Source organism: Lissotriton helveticus, chromosome 7 (assembly GCF_964261635.1).
Source record: "Lissotriton helveticus chromosome 7, aLisHel1.1, whole genome shotgun sequence".
In the NCBI taxonomy this organism is placed as follows: domain Eukaryota; kingdom Metazoa; phylum Chordata; class Amphibia; order Caudata; family Salamandridae; genus Lissotriton; species Lissotriton helveticus.
This window is the reverse complement of record NC_136068.1, coordinates 1,328,151,741-1,328,174,874: the sequence shown is the minus strand read 5'-3', so window position 1 is coordinate 1,328,174,874 and position 23,134 is coordinate 1,328,151,741. Positions and strand designations below refer to the sequence as shown.

The 23,134-nt window shown below is 49.6% G+C and overlaps 1 protein-coding gene across 1 annotated transcript in view; it reads right to left on the bottom strand.

The window, feature by feature from the left end:
* The window catches only part of LOC144770264 (uncharacterized), an 89,120-nt gene extending 66,313 nt beyond the window's left edge, over positions 1–22,807 (bottom strand). Inside the window, exon 1 of the mRNA XM_078654640.1 lies at positions 22,720–22,807. Within this exon, the coding sequence (XP_078510766.1) occupies positions 22,720–22,783 (64 nt within the window). The 5' untranslated portion in view covers positions 22,784–22,807. The remainder of the gene's footprint in view (positions 1–22,719) is intronic.
* Between the last annotated feature and the right edge of the window lie 327 nt (positions 22,808–23,134).

The following is a 23,134-nucleotide window of genomic DNA, read 5'->3' as shown; positions in this document are numbered from 1 at the left end:
CCGCCAGACCGCGAAGACCACCTGAGTGACCCTCGGCAATATCCTCCTCCGCCTGGCCGAGTACAGCAATGTGTGGAGCGTGGCACCGCCCATCAACGAGTGCTCTAGAGCATAAGCCGGATCACTACGGTCCCCATACCACCACTCATTGAGCACGAGGAGGCGGGAGGCTTGGTAATAAGACAGGAGGTCCGTGGACGCCAAGCCGCCACTGTATGTAGAGAGAAAGCAGGTACGTAGCGCCACCCGAGAGGCGCCCCCGGCCCACAAGAACCTACCCAACACCGAGTTGACACTCCGGAACCATTGTGGGTCGATTCTATAGGGATGATTCTGCAGTTGGTAGAGGAGCCGAGGCAGGGCAACCATCTTAAAAATTGCCGACCGCCCATAGATGTTAAGGGGCATACGGGTCCAGGCCTTAACGTCCATCTGGACCCTATCCCACACCGGCCGAATGTTCCGATCCCATGCCACCGCGGCCGAGGCCGAGAGGAAGACGCCCAAGTACTTCATGCCCTCGACCACCACCCGGAGGGACGCAGCCCATGGGCAGTGCACCGTGTCACTCCCCAGCACCCACAAGGTCGACTTATGCGGGTTAAGAAAAAGCCCCGACGCCAGACCAAACTCATGCATGATCTCAAGAACGCGAGGGCCCGTACGATGCAAGTCAGTCATAAAGAAAAGCACATCGTCTGCATATAAGGCAACGCGGTCCGTGTGGTCCGCCCCCCATACAAAGCCCCGATAGAGCGCGTCCTGGCGCACCCGGGCGGCCATAGGTTCCATAGCCAGCGCGAAGAGGTACGGGGAGAGGGGACATCCCTGTCGGGTGCCCCTGGCCACAGGGAACCGCGCAGAGACCGCCCCAGAGACACGTACCGAAGCGGTGACATCCGTATAGAGCAGTTTTACATAGGAAATAAAAACCGGTCCCAAGTTCAGTAGTGGTAGGAGAGCAAAGAGATAGGTCCAGCTGACCGAGTCAAAGGCGCTATCAATGTCTGCCAACAACAGCGCCGCTTGTTCCCCGGTGGGTCCGATCGCGTCCAGCGCGGCCTGGGCCCGCCGAATGTTGTGCCGCGTCGCCCGGCGTGGCATAAAGCCCGCCTGATCCGGGTGGACAAGGGTTGAGATGTGCGGGAGGAGGCGATTCGCAAGCGCCTTGGCCAGGAGCTTGGCTTCAAAATTAATAAGGGAGATGGGACGGTACGACTCATGGCGCTCGGGGGGCCTGCCCGGTTTTTGAAAGACCACAATCTCGGCATGCCGCCAGTCTGGGGGGAGGGTGCCACGCTCCCGCGCCAGTTCCAATGCCCGCCTGTAATGTGGCCCAAGCTGTAGGTGGAATGTCCGATAGAATTCGCTGGGGAACCCGCTCGGCCCCGGTGCCTTACCCGCGTTTAATTGACCCAGTGCGTCGCCTAATTCCTCCGCCGTCAGAGGGATCTCCAGAGCGTCACGAACATCATCGGAGACCGCCCGCGGAGGGACCGCTGCGAGGTATTCCTCAATGCCATCGGAGGAAAGGCTCTCCCGAGGGGCATACTGATGTTCATAATGGCGCGCAAAGCTCGCCGCAAGGATCACGGGGTCTGTAATCGCCACTCCAGTATCGTCAACAAGCCCCGGCAAGGTGATCGGCTGCAGAGTCTGCTGACAAAGCCTATGGAGCATTGTGCAAGACTTGTCGCCCCACTGGTACACCCTACTACGCGTAGCCAGCCACGCCTGGCGTGCCTCATCTAATAAGACCGAGGAGTAAGACTGTTGCGCCTGTAAAAGCAGCCGCAGTGTCACATCATCTGCCGCCGTCCTGTGCCGCGCCTCCAGCGCCTCCACCCGCACCGCGGCAGCAGTAATACTGTGTTGGCGAGTCCGACGAGCCGTCGCGCACCAGGCTATATCCACCCCCCTCAAGGCGGGCTTCATGGCCTCCCACACTGTGATGGCATCCATCCCTACCGTAAGATTGTCCTGCCAGTAGTGGGCGATCGCACCGCGCAGATGCTGGGAGTAATCCGGTCGCTGCAGGTGCCACGTAGACATCCGCCACCGAAACGGCTGGCGCGCCTTACAGAGATCTATTTGCACCGCCACAGGGGAGTGGTCCGAGAGCCCGCGAGGCCGGATCGCCGCCCCCTGCACCCTGTCAAGGAAGGCCCCCGGTACAAACACACAATCGAGGCGCGAAAGAGAGCCATGCACAGCAGAGACATACGTGTATTCCCGCCTCCCCGCATGCAAATGTCTCCACACATCCACCCATCCAAGACCATCAATCATGGCACTCAGCCGAGTAGGGGAGGCTACAACCTCGGCCCCTCGTCCCCTCTGTCTGTCTAAGGTCATGTCCACTACATCATTCCAATCGCCTCCAATAACAGCCAGGGAACGGGGAAGTTCGGCCCATAAGGCAAACAGTCGCTCCGCAAGGGCCCACTGCAACGGGGGAGGGGCATACACACAACCGAACACCACAGGCTCCACTCCAACCCTACCCTGCACAAACACAAACCGGCCCTGAGGATCGAGCCATTGACGCTCATGAGTGTAAGCCAGCCGTCTGTGAACAAGAATGGCCACGCCCCTCGACCCCCGAGTGAAGCCAGCATGAAACACCTGGTGGAAGCCAAACCTCTGCAGACTCAGTGCCTTGGTACCCATCATGTGTGTTTCCTGAAGAAAGAGCACATCTGCCAAGTCCCTTTTCGCCCAGCGAAGCACAGCCCCCCGCTTGATCTTGTCTAGGAGCCCCCGGACGTTCCAGCTCAGTACCCGCATGGAAGCGCCAGGAGACACAAGCCGTGGAGCTTCAGCCATTGTCACGATGAGCCAGTACCCATCCACCCCAGTACCCGACCCCGGCCCACAACACCCCGTTTGCCAACATCATAAGAAACACGTGCACCCCCCAGAACACTGCCCTAAACCCCACTACCCCACTAACCCCAGCCCAACCCACAAGCAACCAAACACCCCGAAACCCCCCACCCCCACCCCCATACCTCAATAAACAATGAAGTATCTGTCGCGGTAAATGGTACTTCAGGCCCAAAACATAGCGCCCAAAGCCAGCCATACCAAGGGATCCCAACTAGTTCCCCCCCAAACTAACCAGACACACTCCCTGAACTACCCCCCAGTCCCAACAGGAGGAGGCAGCCCATAGTACAGGCCCCGAACCCCAAAAAAAAACATACAGTCGAGTCATAAACAAAGCACCATAGAAAAGTACCAGACCAGGATGGCCCTGGTATTCGCCAAAAAGGAAGTCAATACTGCACCGGCCAATGTCTGTCCCACCGACCACAGCTCAGCATCCGCAGCATACAGTTTGACATATGAAAAGCATCCAGCAGATAGTCCCTGTGAACGGTGATCAAGAGCCGTGTTCAGATTGATCCGTATCGGGCTGTGTGTCCCCCAAAAGAGGGTCCCGGGACAGGGACCTCCGCCGGGAGCGGGACTTGCGGTGACGTTTCCCTCTGCCTGACGTGTTGCCCCGGTCCTGAGACGAGCCACGCGACGACCCGGAGTGGAGCCCCGGTTGGACATGAGGTCGAACTCTGACCGTCTCATCGGTCCAGTTGAAGACGGCCTCCGGTGTATCGAAGAAGAGGGTCTTGGAGTTGAAGATCACACGGAGGCGGGCCGGGTAGAGCAGTGAGTATTGGATTTTCAAGCCACGCAGCTTGGCCTTGGCTTCCAGGAAGGAGTGTCTCTGCCGGTGGACCAGTTTGGTATAGTCCGGGAATATCATAATTTTATGATTATCATAGAGCAGGGTGTCCTTAAGCCGAGCCTCCCGGAGGATGACGTCCCTGTCGTGGAAATTGAGGAGCCTGGCGATGATCGGGCGAGGCCGCTCCCCGACCGGCGGCTTCTGGGTCAGGGCGCGGTGAGCACGCTCCACCACGAAGCATCGCGACAGGGAGTCCGGGGGTAGCCAGCTCGCCAGCCACCGGGACAGAAAAACGTCCATGGGCCCATTCTCGCAGTCCTCCGGAAAGCCAACAAAGCGCAGGTTGTTCCGCCTTGCCCGCCCTTCGGCATCCTCCACACGGAGCGCCAGGCCCCGCTGAATCTGTTCCATGTCGGCAATCTTCTTCTGAAGGGCCCCAACATCTCCCTCCACTGCTGTGACCCTGGTCTCGGTTTCAGTAATGCGGGCGACCGCATTACGAAGATCTTGCCGCAGCAGCATCACGTCGGCCCCCACCGCGCCAATCTTCGCATCCAGCATGTCGCGGGACTGTGTAATGGCGGTCAGCAACGCCGCGTTGTCTGGTCCAGCATTTTGGCCCCCGCCAGCCGCACCAGGTCCTCCACCAGGGCCGGTGAACTTATCAATGGGTCCAGTCTTAGTGGCGGCCGAGCCCCGAGTCATGGCTGCCGCAGAGATGGCAGACCAGTATCACGCACCTGTAGCGAGGCCGCACCGCACGGTAGTCCACCAACCAGGCCTCGGCCGGGGCGTCTAGGGCACACCAGGCCACACAGGATCCTCACGCCACTGGGCCACAGATCGGGCAGGCCCCCAGGAAAAACGCCGTCTCACCAGGGCGTAGTAGGTCGTCCCCGCGCCCACTGGCACGGCGCAAATATGGGCCACTCTAGCCCAGTCCACGAGTCTTCCGGCCGCCGCCCCGGCGACCACAGGGGCTTGGAAGGGCAAGTATCCGGGCCAGGCGCCCGACTGACACCCCAGTCCCCGGGGACTCCCACTCGGCCGAAGGATCTGGGCCGGCGACTCCAGGTGGGGACCACCAAACTCGAGGTCCCGGCTCCACCAAGGCCAGGCAGGCCGCAGGTCTTCCGGGGCCCCCCCGGGCACCAGCCCCCACCGCTGATGTGGCGAGAAGAGGCAGGGGGGGTCCCACAGCAGGTCGCCGGCAACCAACAGCCCAGGGTCGTGGCCAAAGGAGAGCGCCGCAGGCCCCGGATCGAGACCTCCAGTCCAGATGCGCCAAAATTGAGGCCCCGGCGTGCTCAACCGGCACTAGGCCGCCCACTGCTCCAGGCTGCCCTACCGCCGAGAGAGGTCACAGCGCGTCCTTGGCAGCACCGGATGACTCCCTGCGCCGTCCGCCACCGCAGCCCCAGACGTGGTGCACAATTCGGGTCCGGGGGCCAGGAGAAATCACAGGATAAGTATCGGGCCGGCGGGAGCTCTAGCAAGCCACGTCCGCCATGATCGCCCGCTAAGCCACGCCCCCTCCAGATCCTAGCTTTTTAATGATCGAGACCGGGTCAGCTGAGGGGTCAGATCTAAGCCTATCTAATACCTTCCTGTGGTCATAGCTGGAAGAGATTCGATTCTTTCCATCTGGCTACAGGAAGGTATCAAATGTGGTGGGGAGTGTTAGAAGGGGCGATCTGAGAGGGCCAGGTTGTGCTCACCCGACCACCCCAGGACCCACCTCTCCCACAGATCTTGCAGAGTATTATCGTGAGGTCCCCACCGGGGAGGACTTTGGGTCTAGGATCGTACACACTGAGCTCACACCACACTTACGAACGGACACCACACCGTTGGATTTCAGTAACAAGTTCTTTATAAGTAGTAAAAAGAAAGAAGCACTCTTATGTACAAAATGATCGAGGAATCACAAAGTCTTTGAGGATTCAGGAAGAGGGAAGCGGGACAGTCTTTAGCCTTTGGGCCAGTACGAGGTGTACCCTTCGCACAGCTCTCAATCCTCGAGCCGGGGGGTACGGAAGATGATGGTCGTACTGACTGCTACACTCACGTCAAGTCAGCTCAGGTCGTGATGGTAACGTCGATGGTCCATTCGGACCCGAGTACTCCTCGAGCCGCGACGAGGTCAGCAGGGCTCGATCCGGAGAAGTTCTTGAGGAGCAGCGACAGCGTCAGCAGGGCTCAGATGGTTACGAGTTCAAGCTCGAGCCGCGACAGCGTCAGCAGGGCTCCGAGGTCTTTGAGAGGACAAGCCACGACAGCGTCAGCAGGGCTCTGAGGTCTTTGCAAGGTCGAGCCGCGACAGCGTCAGCAGGGCTCTGAGGTCTTGGAGATGGTGAGCCGCGACAGCGTCAGCAGGGCTCCGGTGGTTCAGTTCCGTGTTACGAAGAAGGAGCCGCGACAGCGTCACCAGGGCTCAGCGATGCAAGGTTGAGTTCTTCTCAGGGTCAGCCGCGATCAGATCAGCAGGGCTTCAGGTCCAAGATACAACTGCCCGCTAGTTGTCGGGCGGGCCCTGATATAGTCCATTGGCCCTTTGATGTCCGGACCCTGGCAGGCGGAGGTCTCATGCCTTGGGGGCTGGTCGTTTGGCGAGGTCCGGCGGTTGGCTCTTTGATCTCTTTGGAAGATGCGTCCGGGAATTCCCAGATGCCCAACGGGTCTGGAGCCAGCCCTCAGGGAGGCCAGAGGAGCAATCAAAACTGGCCCACCGGGGAGGCCAAAGGTGTGATAGATACCAGTCTCTCAGGGGAGGCCGGAGGTGCCATCGAAACTCCCTGGCTTATCTCACTCGGGGAGTCCTTTACCCCCGAGCCGGGACTGGTGCGCCTTTGGAGTCTGGGTTTCGCTCTGGCCGGGGTCACGCTAGGCCCAGGGAGTCAGGGATCTCGGGAAGGGAAAATGGCTGCCGGGCCTTGTGGGGCGGGAGAAGCGGAACTGGTCGCCGGTTACGGGGTCTGGGCATACAGGGAGCAGGACGACCAGGGGCTCGGGGTGCAGGCTACACTAACGGGGTGCTGCGCAGGGAACTCAGGGTGCAGGGCTACGCTAACAGGGTGCGGGGGAGCAGGGGCGAACCACACCACGAGGCCGGGTCCAACACGCTTACCCCCCAGCTAAGGGCGGGGAGAACTACCCATCCTCTTGGGGGTTCTCTTCGCTGAGGCGGAAGAATCGGGACAGGCCGTCTGCGTTGGCGTGGTCAACACCAGGCCGGTGCTCAACAGTGAAATCCATCCCCTGGAGGGAAATGGACCAGCGCAACAGTTTGGGGTTCTCCCCTCTCATCTGCATTAGCCACCGGAGGGGTCGGTGGTCGGTCTGGACCCGGAAGTGAGTACCGAACAGGTAGGCCCTCAGCTTCTTCAGGGCCCAAACCACCGCGAAGGCCTCCCGCTCTATGGTGCTCCACCTTTGTTCTCGAGGGAGTAGCCTCCGGCTAATGAATGCCACTGGCTGGTCCAGGCCTTGCTCGTTCATCTGGGACAGGACTGCTCCGATGCCATGCTCGGACGCGTCCGTCAAGACCACGAACTCTCGGGAGTAGTCGGGGGGCCTGTAGTACTGGGGCAGTACACATGGCGTCTTTTAAGGTTTCGAACGCCTCTTGGCAGGCGGGGGTCCAGCTGACTTTCTTTGGCTAGTTTTTGGAGGTTAACTCCGTGAGGGGGACTACGATGCTGCCGTACCCTTTGATAAATCTTCTGTAGTACCCCGTGAGCCCAAGGAACGCCCGCACTTCCGTCTGGGTCGTGGGGGCCTCCCAGGCCACGATTGCATCGATCATGGGCTGGAGGGGGGCTACGAGGCCGCTTCTGACCTGGTGCCCGAGGTAGACTACGGACCCTTGTCCGATCTGGCATTTGCTCGCCTTAATGGTGAGACCGGCCCAGAGGTGCTGGAGGTGCTCGGGCCAGTGGGAACTGAACACTGCGATATCGTCCAGATACGCAGCACTGAACCCCTCCAACCCCGCCAGTACCTGGTTGACCAGCCTCTGGAAGGTGGCGGGCGTTTTTCATCCCGAAGGGCATCACCCGGAAATGGTAGTGACCATCCGGGGTGGAAAAAGCAGGTCTCTCTCTGGCCCCTTCTGTGAGGGCGATCTGCCAGTATCCTCTGGTCAGGTCGAACGTACTGAGGAAGCAAGCAGCCCCTAGGCGATCAATCAGCTCGTCGGCTCGGGGAATGGGGTGTGCGTCGGTTCTGGTGACTGCGTTGAGCCCGCTGTAGTCAACGCAGAACCTCAGCTCGGGGACAGCACCGGGGGTGGCCGCCTTCGGAACCAGGACCACGGGGCTGGCCCATGGGCTGTCAGAGGCTTCGACCACCCCCAGCCCTAGAATCTTAGAGACTTCGGTCTTGATGCAGGCCTGGACTCTGTCGGGGACGCGGTAGGCTCTGTGCCGTACCGGTGGACTGTCCCCGGTGTCCACATCGTGGACGCACCAGCTGGTGACGCCGGGGATGAGGGAGAAAAGGTCAGAGAATTGTCCCAGTAACTGGCGACAGTCCTCTCGCTGCTCGGGAGAGAGGGAGGAGGAGAGACTCACTCCCTCTACGGAGGAATGGAAAATGGCTGCCGGGCCTTGTGGGGCGGGAGAAGCGGGGCTGGTCGCCGGTTACGGAGTCTGGGCGTACAGGGAGCAGGACGACCAGGGGCTCGGGGTGCAGGCTACACTAACTGGGTGCTGCGCAGGGAACTCAGAGTGCAGGGCTACGCTAACAGGGTGCGGAGGAGCAGGGGCGAACCACGCCACGAGGCCGGGTCCAACAGGGAGGCCATCATATTGGTGGTCTCAACGTCACAAGAGATGTCATTGATTTTCCTGACAAGAATGCCACCAAATGTTACAAAGCAAATTTGAGAGGGTGATGGCAAGGGTGCAGCAATGAGGTGGTGGATGTTGGGTTCCGCGAAGAATAAGGTAGTAGCTGTGCCACAATGGAATAGCTTTTTGTCTACAGCAAAACAGAGAAGATCATATCCGTTTATAAAACTAGATGGTAGGAAGGCACCAAGGATTTTTATCAGTGACTCTCACAGAGTCATAGCTTTCAGAAAGTAGGGCTCAATCTTCGGTGATTAAAAACTGCCTATCGGTGTGGATGGACACAGAATGCACTTTTCACATTGTTTTATTGTAGTATATTGCCTTCAGAAGAAGTTTCCAAGACACTAGCTTTATGGCACACAGTTTCTTTGAACAGTCTTGATACTTAGGACCATTATAAAGAAGTCACTTTGCACTGCTGCATGAAAGGTAAAGGGCAGGAATGTGCCGTATTTAACACAATCTGGTGCACTCCTGCCTTTTCCCAGCACTGGCGCACAATGTGCTGCCTAGCACAAATGCAGGCACCCTTGCACCATGGTGCCTGCGTTGTAAGCAGGATTGTTTTTTGTGCAGGAAGGGAAACTTCCTGCATAAAAAAAAGTAAGAGGCATTTTCCTCTTTCTATGTGAGCCGCAGAATGAGATTCGCACTGTGCTGCGTTGCGTTACTTGGGATTTATCAAGTAGCTCAGGGCCACGCATGGGCCCCTTGCATGGCTTGATAAATTGTATATTAGGGGTTGCATTGCTTTTGCACGACATTGCGTGCTGCAAAAGCGACCCCCAGACGTCATAAATATGGCCCTTATTATGTAAATACAAACATGTGTGAATGTGCTCCTAATTTTTCTTGAGATGCTGCTGTCCTCATCAATTACTCGGGCCATCCACTTCTTCCGCTAGTTTTGCCCAGTTGCACTAAAACGTTATGTTGTGAGCAAGCCTACCTTCCTTAAGAGGGGTTTGGAGGTTTCTCCCTAAGAATATTGTGAAAAAAATTGGGTAAAATAGGAAAATGTATCACTGTTAGGTTGTAAAGGACAGACACAATTAGGGCGCAGTGGGCCACTTATGAGCATTAGGACTGGCGCCACTGCCCCGGCTGTGCTAACATGATTTATGCCCTTCGCTCTGTGTCCTAGGGAATCTGTACTACAGTCCAGTGAACTTTGCCATCCTCTTCCACTTATTTCGGCCACTGCTTTTCATTTCTGAAAATCACCTGCTAGAATAGGTAGAACAGGGTGGCAACGGCACTGGAGTCTTTTAGGAACTGTCAGAATAAGCAGTGCCCCTGCAAGCTCTCCTCTTTGTTCAGTGCCCCAGGCTTTGTTTTTCTAAATATGGGGCTCAGTGAGTCCTGGGCATCTCAGTTAAGTGCCGCTGGGTCACACCAGCACACATTAACTAAAGAATAGCCTCTTCTAGCATCCTAATGTGTTCCCCATAGCAGGAGCAGCTGAGCTCATAGACCCTTTCCAGATTTCCCCAAGTGTCGATCCATCAGTTCCCATCACATCACCAGAGTGCCCTGTGCTCTTGGCATCTCCACACAACACTGCATGCCTCCACAAAGTACAAGATTTTTATCTGGACTCTTTTCTGCTCCTCCGGCTTCTCTTCTAGGGTCTAGTACTCCCCTTAGCAGACAACAGCTATCCTCAGCTGTCCTCATGATTGAATGATCTAAAAGCATCTGTAAGCCTTTTGTACGTCTTTAAAACATGTAAATGTCAAAGTGGTGCAATCCTCTCCACTTCCAAAGCTTGAACCTACTTTTCAGGTTTTGTGGTTGAAGTCTTACAAGCTTTGCAAACCCCTCTGCTATGCCTCTTTTCCGCCCAACTCCAATTCCTAATTCTGTACCATTCAGTGTCTCTCTACACAAATACATTCCAGAGCTAAGCACCTGTCAATTTCGTAGATATCTGGTCCAGCCAATTCGTATAATTTTGAGTTGAAATTCTATGTTGGCTCTTTTTACACTGATGTTCACAAATGTTCCTTAGGATAATAGTGGAGAAGTGTGGCTCACTGGTTAGAGAAGGTAGACCCTGAAGCAGAGGTCAGACCCGGGACAAGGGTTCAATTCCTGACGCAGCAGGGTCTTGAGCCCAAATATCCATCGACTCGATAATTCGTGTTTCGGTGCCTACTCGAATCATGGGTTCACACTCTGCAGCTCTGGGCATCAGCCTGCTTAATCTCCACGACGGCCCCCCGTGGCGGGATGCCTGGCTTTCACCTTGGGGATGCCCAGTATGGGTATCTCAGAGGGAAAAAGCCAGGACGGGTTCCCAAGGCAAGCACCGAGATGCCTACGGGTAATCGAGCGCTATATAAGAACGCATAATAATAATAATAATAACATGGCAAATGTTTGGTTGACACTCTGCTTAGTGGCTTTCACTGCTCAAATTTTTTATATTAATATGTGATCCAGAGCATACTGTACGCGTGTATCCTTATGCTGTCTTCAAATTTGTTTAAAGTCTAATGTAGTTCTGTTCACACTCTTTATTCTACAGTACACAGCCTAGTTAGTATGTGTTGTCTTTAAATGTCGATATGAGACTACATTAATGGAGAAGAAGTCAGATGGCAGTGTTTGAGATTAGGAAAAAACAATGGGAGAGCAAGGGTATTGTGGGGGGCGTCCTTGTCCCCTCGAGCGTATAGTACTTAAACAATGTGGACGGGCCCACTATGTGTATGTGAATACTTGTAGTCACTTTGTGGCATGAGTTGAGACCCATTGGGTGTTTAAAAGACCCCTCACACACCAACCTAGTTGGTGTCATGCTTTATCATCGGGGTCCCAACCGGGTGGCCGAATGCCTCCCGGTTATGCTACGACGCCTGATTACAGAGGAGCGGGTGATGGTGCGTTAGTGTGATGTGAAGTTCTACAGTTCAAAATATCACTGAGAATCCTTGCCTCAACTTTATTATTGGCGGCTCAGGATATATGTTAAAATCTAAGTGGTGCAACTAGTAAGGATTGATTACCTATCAGTTGACTATGTGTGATGGTCTACATGTTTCAGCCCCCTCTGGGTAATTTAATGGGGCTTTCTTCAGGATCGAGAAGGTGAATAGTGAGTGGCGAAAGGTGATTAAAGCCACGTGATAAAACCAATGCGGTACCTACACACTCGCTAAGATGTGTGGTAAAAAAGGTGTGAAAAGAGTGTCGGCATACTTACCAACACTACAAATAGGCAAAAAAATCCTGTTGGAAGCAAGAAGACAAAACACAACATATAGAAAATTTAACTATTCGCAGCATAAAATGCAATCTTAATGGTTGGATTAAAGTTGTGTGGTAGTCCTCAAGAGGGGCCACTACAGTGACTGTTATAGTGTACTCATGCAGATTGCGGCATGCGTTGATACTGTAAGGCATGCTTCTCATGAAATAAAAGCACAGGACAGCGTGAGTCAAGCTGCTGTCCTGTGTGAGTGGCAGAGGTGTGGCCATTTGAGCATAAACTGCATGTTTGTACAAGACAATATGCTGTGCTATAAACCACTGGGATGAGGGCCCCGTGGTCCCGGGCATATCGTGTACCTTGGTGATGGTGTTGCGTGTATTCGTTGAGGGATGCCTACATTGTGTCCCGTGGACAACTCTTCCCTGTCTAACGTGTTCTCTTCAGCATCCTTAACGGTGCATTATTTGCACTTCCATGAGAAGAGGTGGGGGGGGTGGTGATGGTGTGTTAAAGACATTAGTAGAGGCCGCCCACGAAGAGGGCCTCGAGGGCCGTCACCATAACGGCCACCCGTGCCCCCCAAGGAACGGATCCGGTTTGCGCTGGTCAGCGCCGCCGGGAATCGCAGCACTGCAAAAAGCGCCCAAGGCCCTCTCCTCTCCCTCCCAAGAACAAAGGGAAGAAGGAAAGGGGGAGGGGGATATAAGGCAACACACCTTTCACATCAGTGAGCTGGGGGGAGCGGCACCAATGATTTTGGAGTGCTGGCGAGCAGCACGGTAAGAATTTCAGAAGCCGCTCCGCTCCTCTCGTGCCGGTCCGGTGCCGGCCGATGTTTTCTCAGTGCCTGTTTTACTGATAAGCAGGCTGTCTGGGTCTAGGACACCCAGTTCCACGATCACGTCTTGCAGTGATTCCCCCAATGGGTGCCCACCAGCAGTTATAATTTATGCAGGGCGTTCCCCCGCAAAAAGCCTTGTATAAGTGACGCGGGGAAATCCATGAAAATTTCACTGCGTCACTTCTAGGACGCCGTTGTGTCAAAATCTAGCACCTGCCTCACAGCAGGCGTAAGACTGACGCAGGCCCTTTCACATGGGGCTTGGCCCATGTGAAAGGACGCATTGCTGGAGTTGCGTCACTTTTGTGACACACTCCAGCAATGCGTCACTTTTGCGCCATACAGATACGTCAGAAATACTGATGTATCTGTAACTCCTTGCGACATGATGCGTCATACATTAAATATGACACAGCAGGTATGTCGCAAGGAGTGCGCACTGAGAAGTGACGCATCGCTGCTTTCACGCAGCGATGCATCATTTCTCATAAATGAGGCCCTTAGAGTGTGGCGGACGTGTTACAAACATGACAGCTATCCCATTAACCCTTTTGTAAGTGTCATGGATATAATGTACTTGTAATACAGCAGACGAGAAATTCTGTTATGTTTGCCACAGAGAAGAACCCCGTCCGCCAAACTCTAAAGCACGCCATGTGCCTGCTTTGGGCCAACATCTATGTTGTTTGATTGTTTCCATGTTTGCAGTGAAGTGGCTCTGAGGATACTTACATTTCCACTGTTCTGTGCAAAAGTTCAAGAAGGCACTTCCTTGCCATTAAACTTGCAGCCCACTTGTTTAGTGCACCAGCATGGTGTCTCATATGCACTTTGCAAGGGTTTCCTGTGAAACGAGTCAAACAGTTTGCAGCGCCCACCTGCAGCAGACTCAAAACATGACTTTATGTGTACTGCTCCTCAGACGTCGACGTCTTGTTGATCTTGATATCTGACCGTCCCGCAAACATTCTTTTAATCAGAGGACTCACAGTGTGGGGGTCACTTAATCCAATAATGCAGGTTGCTTCAGTGTTATGCAGGTGTGAGAAATGGTATTATGCAGTAGTTTAGGTATTTGATACAGTGCACACCTATGGAAGAGGTGTGGCGCCGCGGCCAGGGCGACTGACGCTGGAATCTGGGGACCACGGTTCGATCCCCGGCTCCGGCGGCAGGTCAGCCCAGCACCATGTGACTCTGGGCAATAGCTCGCTTAATCTTCCCGACGGCCCCCCAGCGCCTAGAGACCCTTACGGGTGATTGTGCGCTTTACAAATGTGGACTTTATTACTCCTAGGAGCATAGCACATGTTTATAGTAGCAGGAGAAACTCAAATAGGCTACACAGACAAAACTGTTGCACCCATTTCACACCATGTTACAAGAACCAAGAAGTGATCGGTGGCGAGTGGGAACATCCGTAGCCCACTTAACATTGTATGTTTACGTATTTATACTATGCAAATTTACAATTTCAGGCACAAGGAAATGCAATGATTTTTACAGAAACGGACTCTTTTGCAGACAGAAGAAATTCCTATATTACCCAGTTATTCGGATCCCTGTTTTGCTGTTTTATCATGGAACATAGCGGGGGTTAATTCAAAGTTGAGTAATGAAGATTGGGTTTCATTTGTATTCAAATTTGACTTCATTTGTTTTCAGGAGTCACGGTCAGTAGTTGACTTTCATATAAATAGGTACCGCTCATTCAATGCACCAGCGATTACAGTAATATCAGGAAGGCCTAAGGGAGGATTGGCAATGTTAGTCGCTGTTAAGCATATGGTGATAACAATTAGAATAATCTGCTCCTCTCCTTTGTACCAAATAGGTTTCCTGTATAAATAAGGCCCCGTAGACCTGTTAATTATACATTTTTATCACAACATTTTTGAGCAGTGTAATCCCCATGTAGCAGATGTAACCACTATGAGACACCCACTCTGTATTATGTGGAATAGGGATTATAATTGCACTGTGTGTAACTATAGTAGGCCTCGAGTGTGTGAGGTGGAGAATATCGAGGGGCAGTCAATGTCTCATTTTACCCACTCAATATATGGGATGCGTTAAATAGAATTGTGGCATCAAATGATTTACTGTCTTAAAGGGTTGTGTAAATGACATTAGTGGACAATGTCCAACATATGTGGTAAGAGGTCATGCAAGTGTTATTGATTATATGCTATTATCTAGTAGTTTTCTTAATTTGTTGGAGGATCACAAGGTCTTATCATACTGTTTCAGTGATCATAACCCCCTAACAGCATCTTTTAAATTATATAATTGCAACATTCAATCGCCTGATGTTCCAATTAAATATGATACAATACAGGGAATAAAGCTGAAATGGGACCGGCTAAGCCAGCAGGCATTTGAGTACAAACATATCTGTGAGAACCTGGGGGCATATTATCAAGGACGGGCGATACATTATCGCCGCTTTTATTGGCAGGAAACTGCCGATAAAGCGGCGATAATGGGCTTGATAATATGCTCTATGAATTCCTATCGAAGCCCATGTTAGATGTGAAGACATCTAACATGGGCTTCGATAGGAATTCATAGAGCATATTATCAAGTCGCTTTATCGGCAGTTTCCTGCCGAAAAAAGCGGCGATAATGTATCCCCCGTCCTTGATAATATGCCCCCAGGATCTTATAATCAGCTGTTTAAATCATGATTCCTCCCCAGAGGTTATAATGCAGGACTTTCAAGCCGTGTTTACTGTCATTTCAGCTGATTTGACAGTGAAATGTTCTCAACCTGAGGAGAACCCCCTAGCTTGTTGACTTAATAGGGCTTGTTCAAAACCATACAAAAACCTAAAAGGTGATTTCAGGGGCCCCCTCGGGATAACAGCCTAGTGAAGGTCCTGGGAAAGAATTATAAAGCTACGGTTGAACAGAGGAAGGGTGGGTTCAAGCCAGAGGTTTTCAACAATTATAGGCAGCAAGTGCTCTGGAGGACTCAAAAAAGTTCTGGCACGTTATTAATCACCCAATATATTTGCAGGCATCCCTTCTCAAAAATTGGATTCTTTGATCCTAGGGAAGACCTGGGTGGAACATTTAAACCTTATTTTTAATCCTTTTAATATAACAAGTGCCCAGGCAGGACTAGGAGTAAAAGAACCCCAATCTCTAGAACAAGCAATCCACTTCAGTATATCTATTTCAGTAGATGAGGTAGCGATTGACATTTCTCAGGTGTGGGATACCATTACCCATTGACCTATTTAAATAAAATGGTTCTCTATGGGCCCCTCTATTAACATACCTAATTAGAGCTGCGATTGTTGAACCTCTTCCTGTTTCAGGGAAAGATGCTATAGTGGTTCCCGTTCTTCATGAAGGGGGATAAAAATGCCCCGGGTGTTATAGACCCATATTGTTGATTGATTCATGGTAAAGGTATTGTGGAGGGTTCTTTTAGCCTATTTAGAAGTTTGTACAGTTGAGAATAATATATTGACACAAACCCAATACGGTTTTAGAACAAGAATGGGACAGTAGAACAGTGCCTCAATTTGTGACAGATTATTAGCAGGTACACTAAGTCCATGAAGTACTCAGTACGTCGTGCCTTCATGGACTTATCCTGTGCGTTGATTCTGTCAATCTTGACAGATTGTGGACCATGTTGGGAGACATGGGAGAAGAGGCACCTTTGGTCCTTATATTGCGTAGGCTTCATTCAGACACTACAGTTAAGATTTGCCATGTTATTAACGGTGAGAAAACCAGGTCCATATTATCTATGGAAGGAGTCTGTCAAGGATGTATCCTTGCCTAATTCTTATTTCTTATTTATATAAATGGACTGGTGGCATATTTGTTGGGGAACATTTTTGATTCTCCTAAGATCGGGAAAAATTGTATTGTATTCTTTCTATACGCAGACAATGCTGTCCTCATTGCAAGGACAGCAAACAGCCTACAGAAATCTTTGGACGCTTTTGTAGGTTTCATGGCCTCTTTGGATCTTAAAGTAAATTATAAAAAGTCGTAAGTTATGGTGTTGGACCCAAAACAACAAAGTCTAAAGTATTTGTGGTCCAGGGAATGAGATTTAAGAGGTCAACAGTTTTTCCTATTTGGGAATTGTTTTTAACTCTCAGCTTTCTTGGACTCTCTAATTACATTAAGTGCACTGCAAACATCAAGAGTAATGAAGGCACTTTTCAGATTTGCAGCTCAACTGGGTCAGAAGCCAGTGAAAAAGTTGCTACTCTTTATATGGCACAGTGTCTTTCAATCGTTACTTACGGTGCAGGGGTGTGGGGCCATATTAACTGCTGTAAGCTCCAGATAATAGAGAATAACCTTATCAGAAGACTTTTGATGGTACCAAAAAGTGTGTCAACTCTCTTCTGTCACGTTGTACTGGGTCTGGAGTTACTGGAGGATCGAGTTGGTCTCACTCTCCTGATGCTATGGGATAAGATTTGGAATACGCCTGAACTGGAATTTACTAGATCCATTATACTGGATTGTCTCTCTGATGTTAATTTTCATACTATTCCATGATTCAACTACCTCAAGTGTATGTTACAGGAGTTGGTCCTGATTGAATTGTTTAATAACCCCACTAATATGCCCAATCAAGCTAAAGTTATTATCAAAACCGCTTTCATAACTAGGGCACATTTACTTCACTTGCAAGTGCTGATTCAGCTGAAATCAGTGAGTAACTTGGATGTACCGATTGTGATCAATCATCCCTGTTTTTATCTTGTACATTTGAAGAATCCTCAACATATATTTCTTCCGACTAGATTTTGCCTGTCCTTGGTTCATTTTCTGGTGGCTTTCCCACAGCAATGCAGTTGGTCTAATGGCCTATGTCCATGCTCATCTGATAACTTCACCACACAGAGAACTTTGCACTTTACTCTCTTTTGTGCTTTGTGCACGTCACTAGGAGCTACATATTTACTTCCAATATTAAACTCTCTCCGACCCTGATCTGATACAGAAGGTTATAGGTGTTTACTCTCTTTGGACTCAAAGGCCATCTGCTGTGCAGTTTTAAACTTTATAAGAGGAGCTATTGCAATGAGAAAAAAATATGGCTAAGGGAGGGTTGGCGTATTCTGTAAGGATTTGTCCAATTGTTATTGAACAAACCAGGGTGCTGTTATTTCAATATCTATTGTGAAGACTCCTGTTGTTTCTTAAATGTGTTTTTATGGTGAATGTTTGTATTGTGTGCTTTAATGATTTATTTAAATTGAATAAAGCTTGTTTGACTGAGTGTTTCGTAGCTTTTCCACTAGATCACATTTTCTATTATTTTAGCGAATAGGATAAATCGCAGAGCAGCGCACTTTTTCTTAGGATAAGACTGTTATCGATAATTCCAAAATGCATATATTGTTCAGCTGGAGAGTAATCTAAAAGCTGAAAAGAAAAAAAAATTCATTGTGTTTACTTCAAGAAGTTCACATCTTTTCATTTTAAAGCCCGGTCAAAGAGGATGTGACAGAACTCTAAAGAAATATCAGCCACATTAATATCGAACCATTTTTGATAGTTCATTTGAGATAAATTGCTCTGATGGTCTGCACATTTTACACACTGCAAAACAGTGTACATACAAGTTTCTTTTAACAACATTTTACATCACAGAGTGGACAGCGGTTTGTTGTATATGGCAAGGGTGGACAGTAGATTCCTGGTAAGCAGGAAGTCACACCTCGGTTATTTCAAACCTGAGGTCTGCAGAAAGATCTAGTTGTTATGTGTGTATTTGTGAGATAGGAAGTGGGGGCTCATATTTTCGTTTGGGCAGGAGCGTAGCACAAGCCCTTTAAGGCCCTGCGGTGCAGGGGGGACACTGACCCTACAGAGGCCCCTTAACTCTTCGGGGAGCCCCATTCAGTCTAAGACCAATGAAAATTTGTGAGACATTGGAGACTAAGGGCCCCTATTCACATTATGCAGGGGCAGGCATCTTTTTGTTAATTCCAATGCACATTGAATATGATAATGTAACACAGAAAGTGTGGTGTGTGGAAACGTGCAGAGGCATTATGATGGAGAGGTTATATAAGGCAAAGCCAATAGGTCAGGCTATTTAACTTACCTTAAATTAAATCATGTATTCATTGATTGACACGTATGCATGTGGCTGAAGTGAATGTGCGAACAGTTCAATTGGTTGTCGAATAAATAGATGAATGCAAGGATAATAGAGAGCATGGCAATAAGCTTGGAGTGGTTGTTGGGGGTCCAGTACTTATTTTCTATCATCTGACTGTATCCCGAAGGAAAAGAAAGAAAGACAAGAAAGATAGAAAGGAAGAAAAAGGGAAAGATAGAAAACTGCTTTTTAGTTCTTGACTTAAACTTTTAAAAAGCCTCCTGCAGTGAAAAAACAATACATTAATTGACATAAAAATATAATGCATGATGATTCAGGTTTTTTTTTTAAATGTAAAATAGTTACTCGGGTACTGAAACACACTCTATAGGAGGCAGAAGGATACACCAAACAGCAAATAGCATTAGGTGAGATAGAAATACTCTTCTGGGCAGAGCTAATGCTCACTGCATGAATATTTCAAAGCATTGTCAATAATAGCTCTATGGGCAGCTGTGGTGTCAAGCCAGACTTAAACAAACCTGCAAGGGGGACATAAAGAGACAGGAAGTGTAGAGGCACAGGGTGAAATCAAGACTGGGCAGCCTTGGTATCTTGGTATTCATTCGTAACCGTGGCATTTAGCAACAGCAGCCTAAAATTTTTATTTTAATCAAGATAAGAACTGAAATGAAGCTACGTTTGACTGTGCTCAAGGCTGAAAATGTACCATGAATCAGGCAGATCACACTGATGTCCCACGTGATTTGACGGCCCAATCGCGTGGGAGATACTTGCAAAACACACGAGTTCCCATTCTTGGGACTCTTCATATGGGCTGGAATTAATAATTTTTATATTGAGATTAGAGTATAAATGAGAGTATGAATGAGGAAAGGGGCAGGGTGTAATACAATACTTATTGTGATTATATAAAACATTTTGATACAGCAAAAATCGAATTAATGTATTATTAAAGAAGTGCGTCGAAATGAATGTAATGTATATCTAAGAATGTCACAAAATGTCATGAGGGTTATTCCTTTTTAAACTATAGAAGTTATAGGGATCATAGGTCAGTTAGATGGTATTCCACATAAAAAGCAATACAAGTTAAGTGGGAGCTCTTGTTCTTATTTTGCTCTAAATATCCCTCTAATAAACCTAACAGAAACGTGCTAGAGTTGCCGTTCCCAGTTGTGTATGTACGCAACTGAAAACAATCCTGCGGCCTTAACTATAGTATTTATAATTGTAGCACCAATAAACCTTGGTGTACGAGCGCTATATAAATACTTAGAGCATAATCAGCGCACTCTTCAAGCACTGAGCAGCCTTTTATACATTGAACCATGGGGTACTGGTGAAGACGCTTCAAAACTGGCTGGAATGGATTGCTGTAGCCTTTTTCTTCATTCCTCATAAACTGAAGCGAGAATTGAACTGGTGCAATTGCTCAGATCAGACTGCATGCAAAGTGTCCCAGGGGTTCAGTTCTCAACCTTGCATGGCAATGACATTTTGGTATCGCCGGCACCTTCGCCAGAGGAGCACCAGGCGCACTTTCATGTGTATGTAGATGACACTGAATTCACAAGGGACTGGGGAAGGGCTCTGGAGACCAGTCAACCATCCACAAGTCCTGAGTCCTCATGCACCAGTGGATCAGGCAGAGCTTCATCGCTGGAACAAAGCCAAGACTGAAAACCTTGCCCTGGGATGTTTAGATCCCACTCTCTTCAGCCTCATCCCAGGATATGCAGACACCCCCAACCACATCACAGAATGCACATCACCTGGAAGTTTGAAGTCACATGTTCACCTAACATTACTTCTGTGACCAGGGGTACTCGTTTAAAACGAGCCACTCTCCTGCTCTACCAACTCAAACTCGAGTTCATATCATAAGAGTCAGAGTGATGGTGTACCTACGCCACTGAAGCATAATGTTAAATTAAACCCCCCAAAAATTCCCTCAAGTATCAGGTGGCAATAATTAGCCTCAGACTACATAAACGTGACACCAGACTCAAAATGCCTCCACTGGTTCCCAGTGCAGTAAAATATCAGATTACATTTAAAATACTCTGAACATTGCATTAGGATTGGAAGTCCAAATGCGACTAGTACGTGAACACCAGCTCTTATGGAGATCTGCAATTCTTCCTTGTCCTCTGGAAGAGTGCCAGACTCGTGGAAAAGGCTCTCATTGTCCCTCTTTTAGAGAGGCCTACCCCTGACCCATGGGTTATGTGTCATTATCAACTGATCTCTCCTGTGCTTCTGGGGACTAATATTGCTGGAAGCTTGGGGAACAACCACCTACCTGCCTATATTGAAAAGCATCAGTTGCTTAAAGTACTTCGATTTGGTTTCCGTTATAACCTGGGTACCTAAACTGTCAGGGGCTTAGCTGGGGGGAAATGGGGGGAGGGGGGGCAAGAGCTCTATGCAGTGCAGTTTCATGTCAAACAAAGTATTTAGATAGACAACCCTCAAAAGTGAGTGCAGGTATCAGAGACATGATAGAGTCTCGATTTAGAGCCCATTGCATTCTTGCAGCATGACAATCTCTTAACACTGATGACTACCAAACAGGGGTGATATGACTATGAGACACGTTTTCTTCTGGTTAAAAATATTATTTTGGAAGTGACCACACCGCAGAATGAGACACTGCTCGGGGAAAAACCTATAAATCAACAGGTTGAAACCTCTACAATTCACATGCACTGCTGTCTTCTCTTTTCTTTTAAAAGGCCGGAAGGAGGAAGAACGCCTGAATTCTCCTTTCCCCTGCAAAGCTGATGATGAGTTTTTCCCGATTTTTGTGTTCACTCACAGAATAAGGATGTATGTCATTACAACGCATGCTTTCACAACGCATGCCTTTACCACGCAAGTCGTTACTAACGACTTGCGTTGGGGGTGCTGGATAGTGAGTAGTTTAATTTACTATTCCAACTCCAGTCCCCGTGGATAGTAGGGAAGGTGTTGGATAGTAAATTAAACTATTCCCTATCCTAGAGCGCCCCCCAGCGCAAGTCGTTGTAATGACTTGCGTTGTAATGATATGTCGTTGTAATAGTTGCGTTGTATTGGTTGTTCACCCAGAATAACGTAGGGGAATATTTCCTAAAATGTCTTGCAACGCGGCACAGCAACCAAAGTTGCTGGCGTGCATTCCATGAGAGAGAGAGAGAGAGAGAGAGAGAGAGAGAGATCCATATATACGGAGATATGGTACTGTTCTTCTCTTTGGTAGTGCTGGTGCACAATCAGGCTGCCAGCGACATACAGCCACACACACCTTTGCATCTTAAAAAGGATGCGTGGATGAATGCAGAGATGGATAGAGAGAAGGATGGTGTGGTGGATGGAGAGAAGAATGCAGAAGATGGATACAATTATCAATCTATGGATGGATGGATGGATGCAAAAATCGATGGATGAGAGGAGGATGAAGGGATGGATGGAGAAAAGGTTGGATGGAGAGAAGCATGGGTGATGATTGGATGGATAGAAGGATGAATGGAGAGAGGAACAATTGAGAGAAAAATAGAGTGATATATAGATGGGTTAGAGGTGGATGAGTTGTTGGTGAGAATGAGGGAGGAACGATGGGTAAAAAATTGATAGATACAATGGATGGTAGGCTTGAAAAAAGCCCAGAAAGGATGGGAAAAAAAGAAATAAAGCAAGATGGAAAATGACAAATAATGGAGAGAAAGAAGGACAAAAGACTGAAAGAATGATGGAAATTTAAGAATCTCAGAATTTACCTCGGCGGGGGGCACTCTCGCAAATGACACTAGGGTTCATTTGCCTCCTCCGCTTGCTTAGAGCTATACGGGACGTGGTTAAAACTGAGGGGTGTTTTCGTTTTCTGCCTACTTTCTTGAGCAAGTTCTATTATTTCTCCCATGGGTGCTCTTTCCATCAACCTCTGAGGCGACCCACTCCTGGCTAGAGCCTGCTTCCTGAGCAGTCTGAGATCCCTTTTTGTGGCATGGATGTGCACACCTTACATACCTGGCTCGAAGCAGCAGCACAGGAGCAGAAGCACAGAGCACAGGGGGGCTGGGTCCAGCAGCATGGCTGATGAGAAATATTCTAACTCGCTTCTGAGGGCACATAGAAGCAGACATCGTAGACGCCTCCCCTCCTCCACCACAGGACTTCCTTCCTCCGATTCATTCACATCACTAAGCCTCTTCATAACTGTGACTACGAAACAATTCAGGTAATCAAACGTTTTAATGCATATCAGTTGTCAGTGGGGCAATGCTGGACCCAGTGTCAACTTAAGGATTCTGGGGCACCAGGTAAGACATATTTTAGGGGCCTCTTTATGTAACAGATTCGAATGTTAATACTAATTTACTGCTAATTCAGGAACGTATAGTTGCACGGTGCACGGATGACAGGACCCTGGTCTGAGAGCACC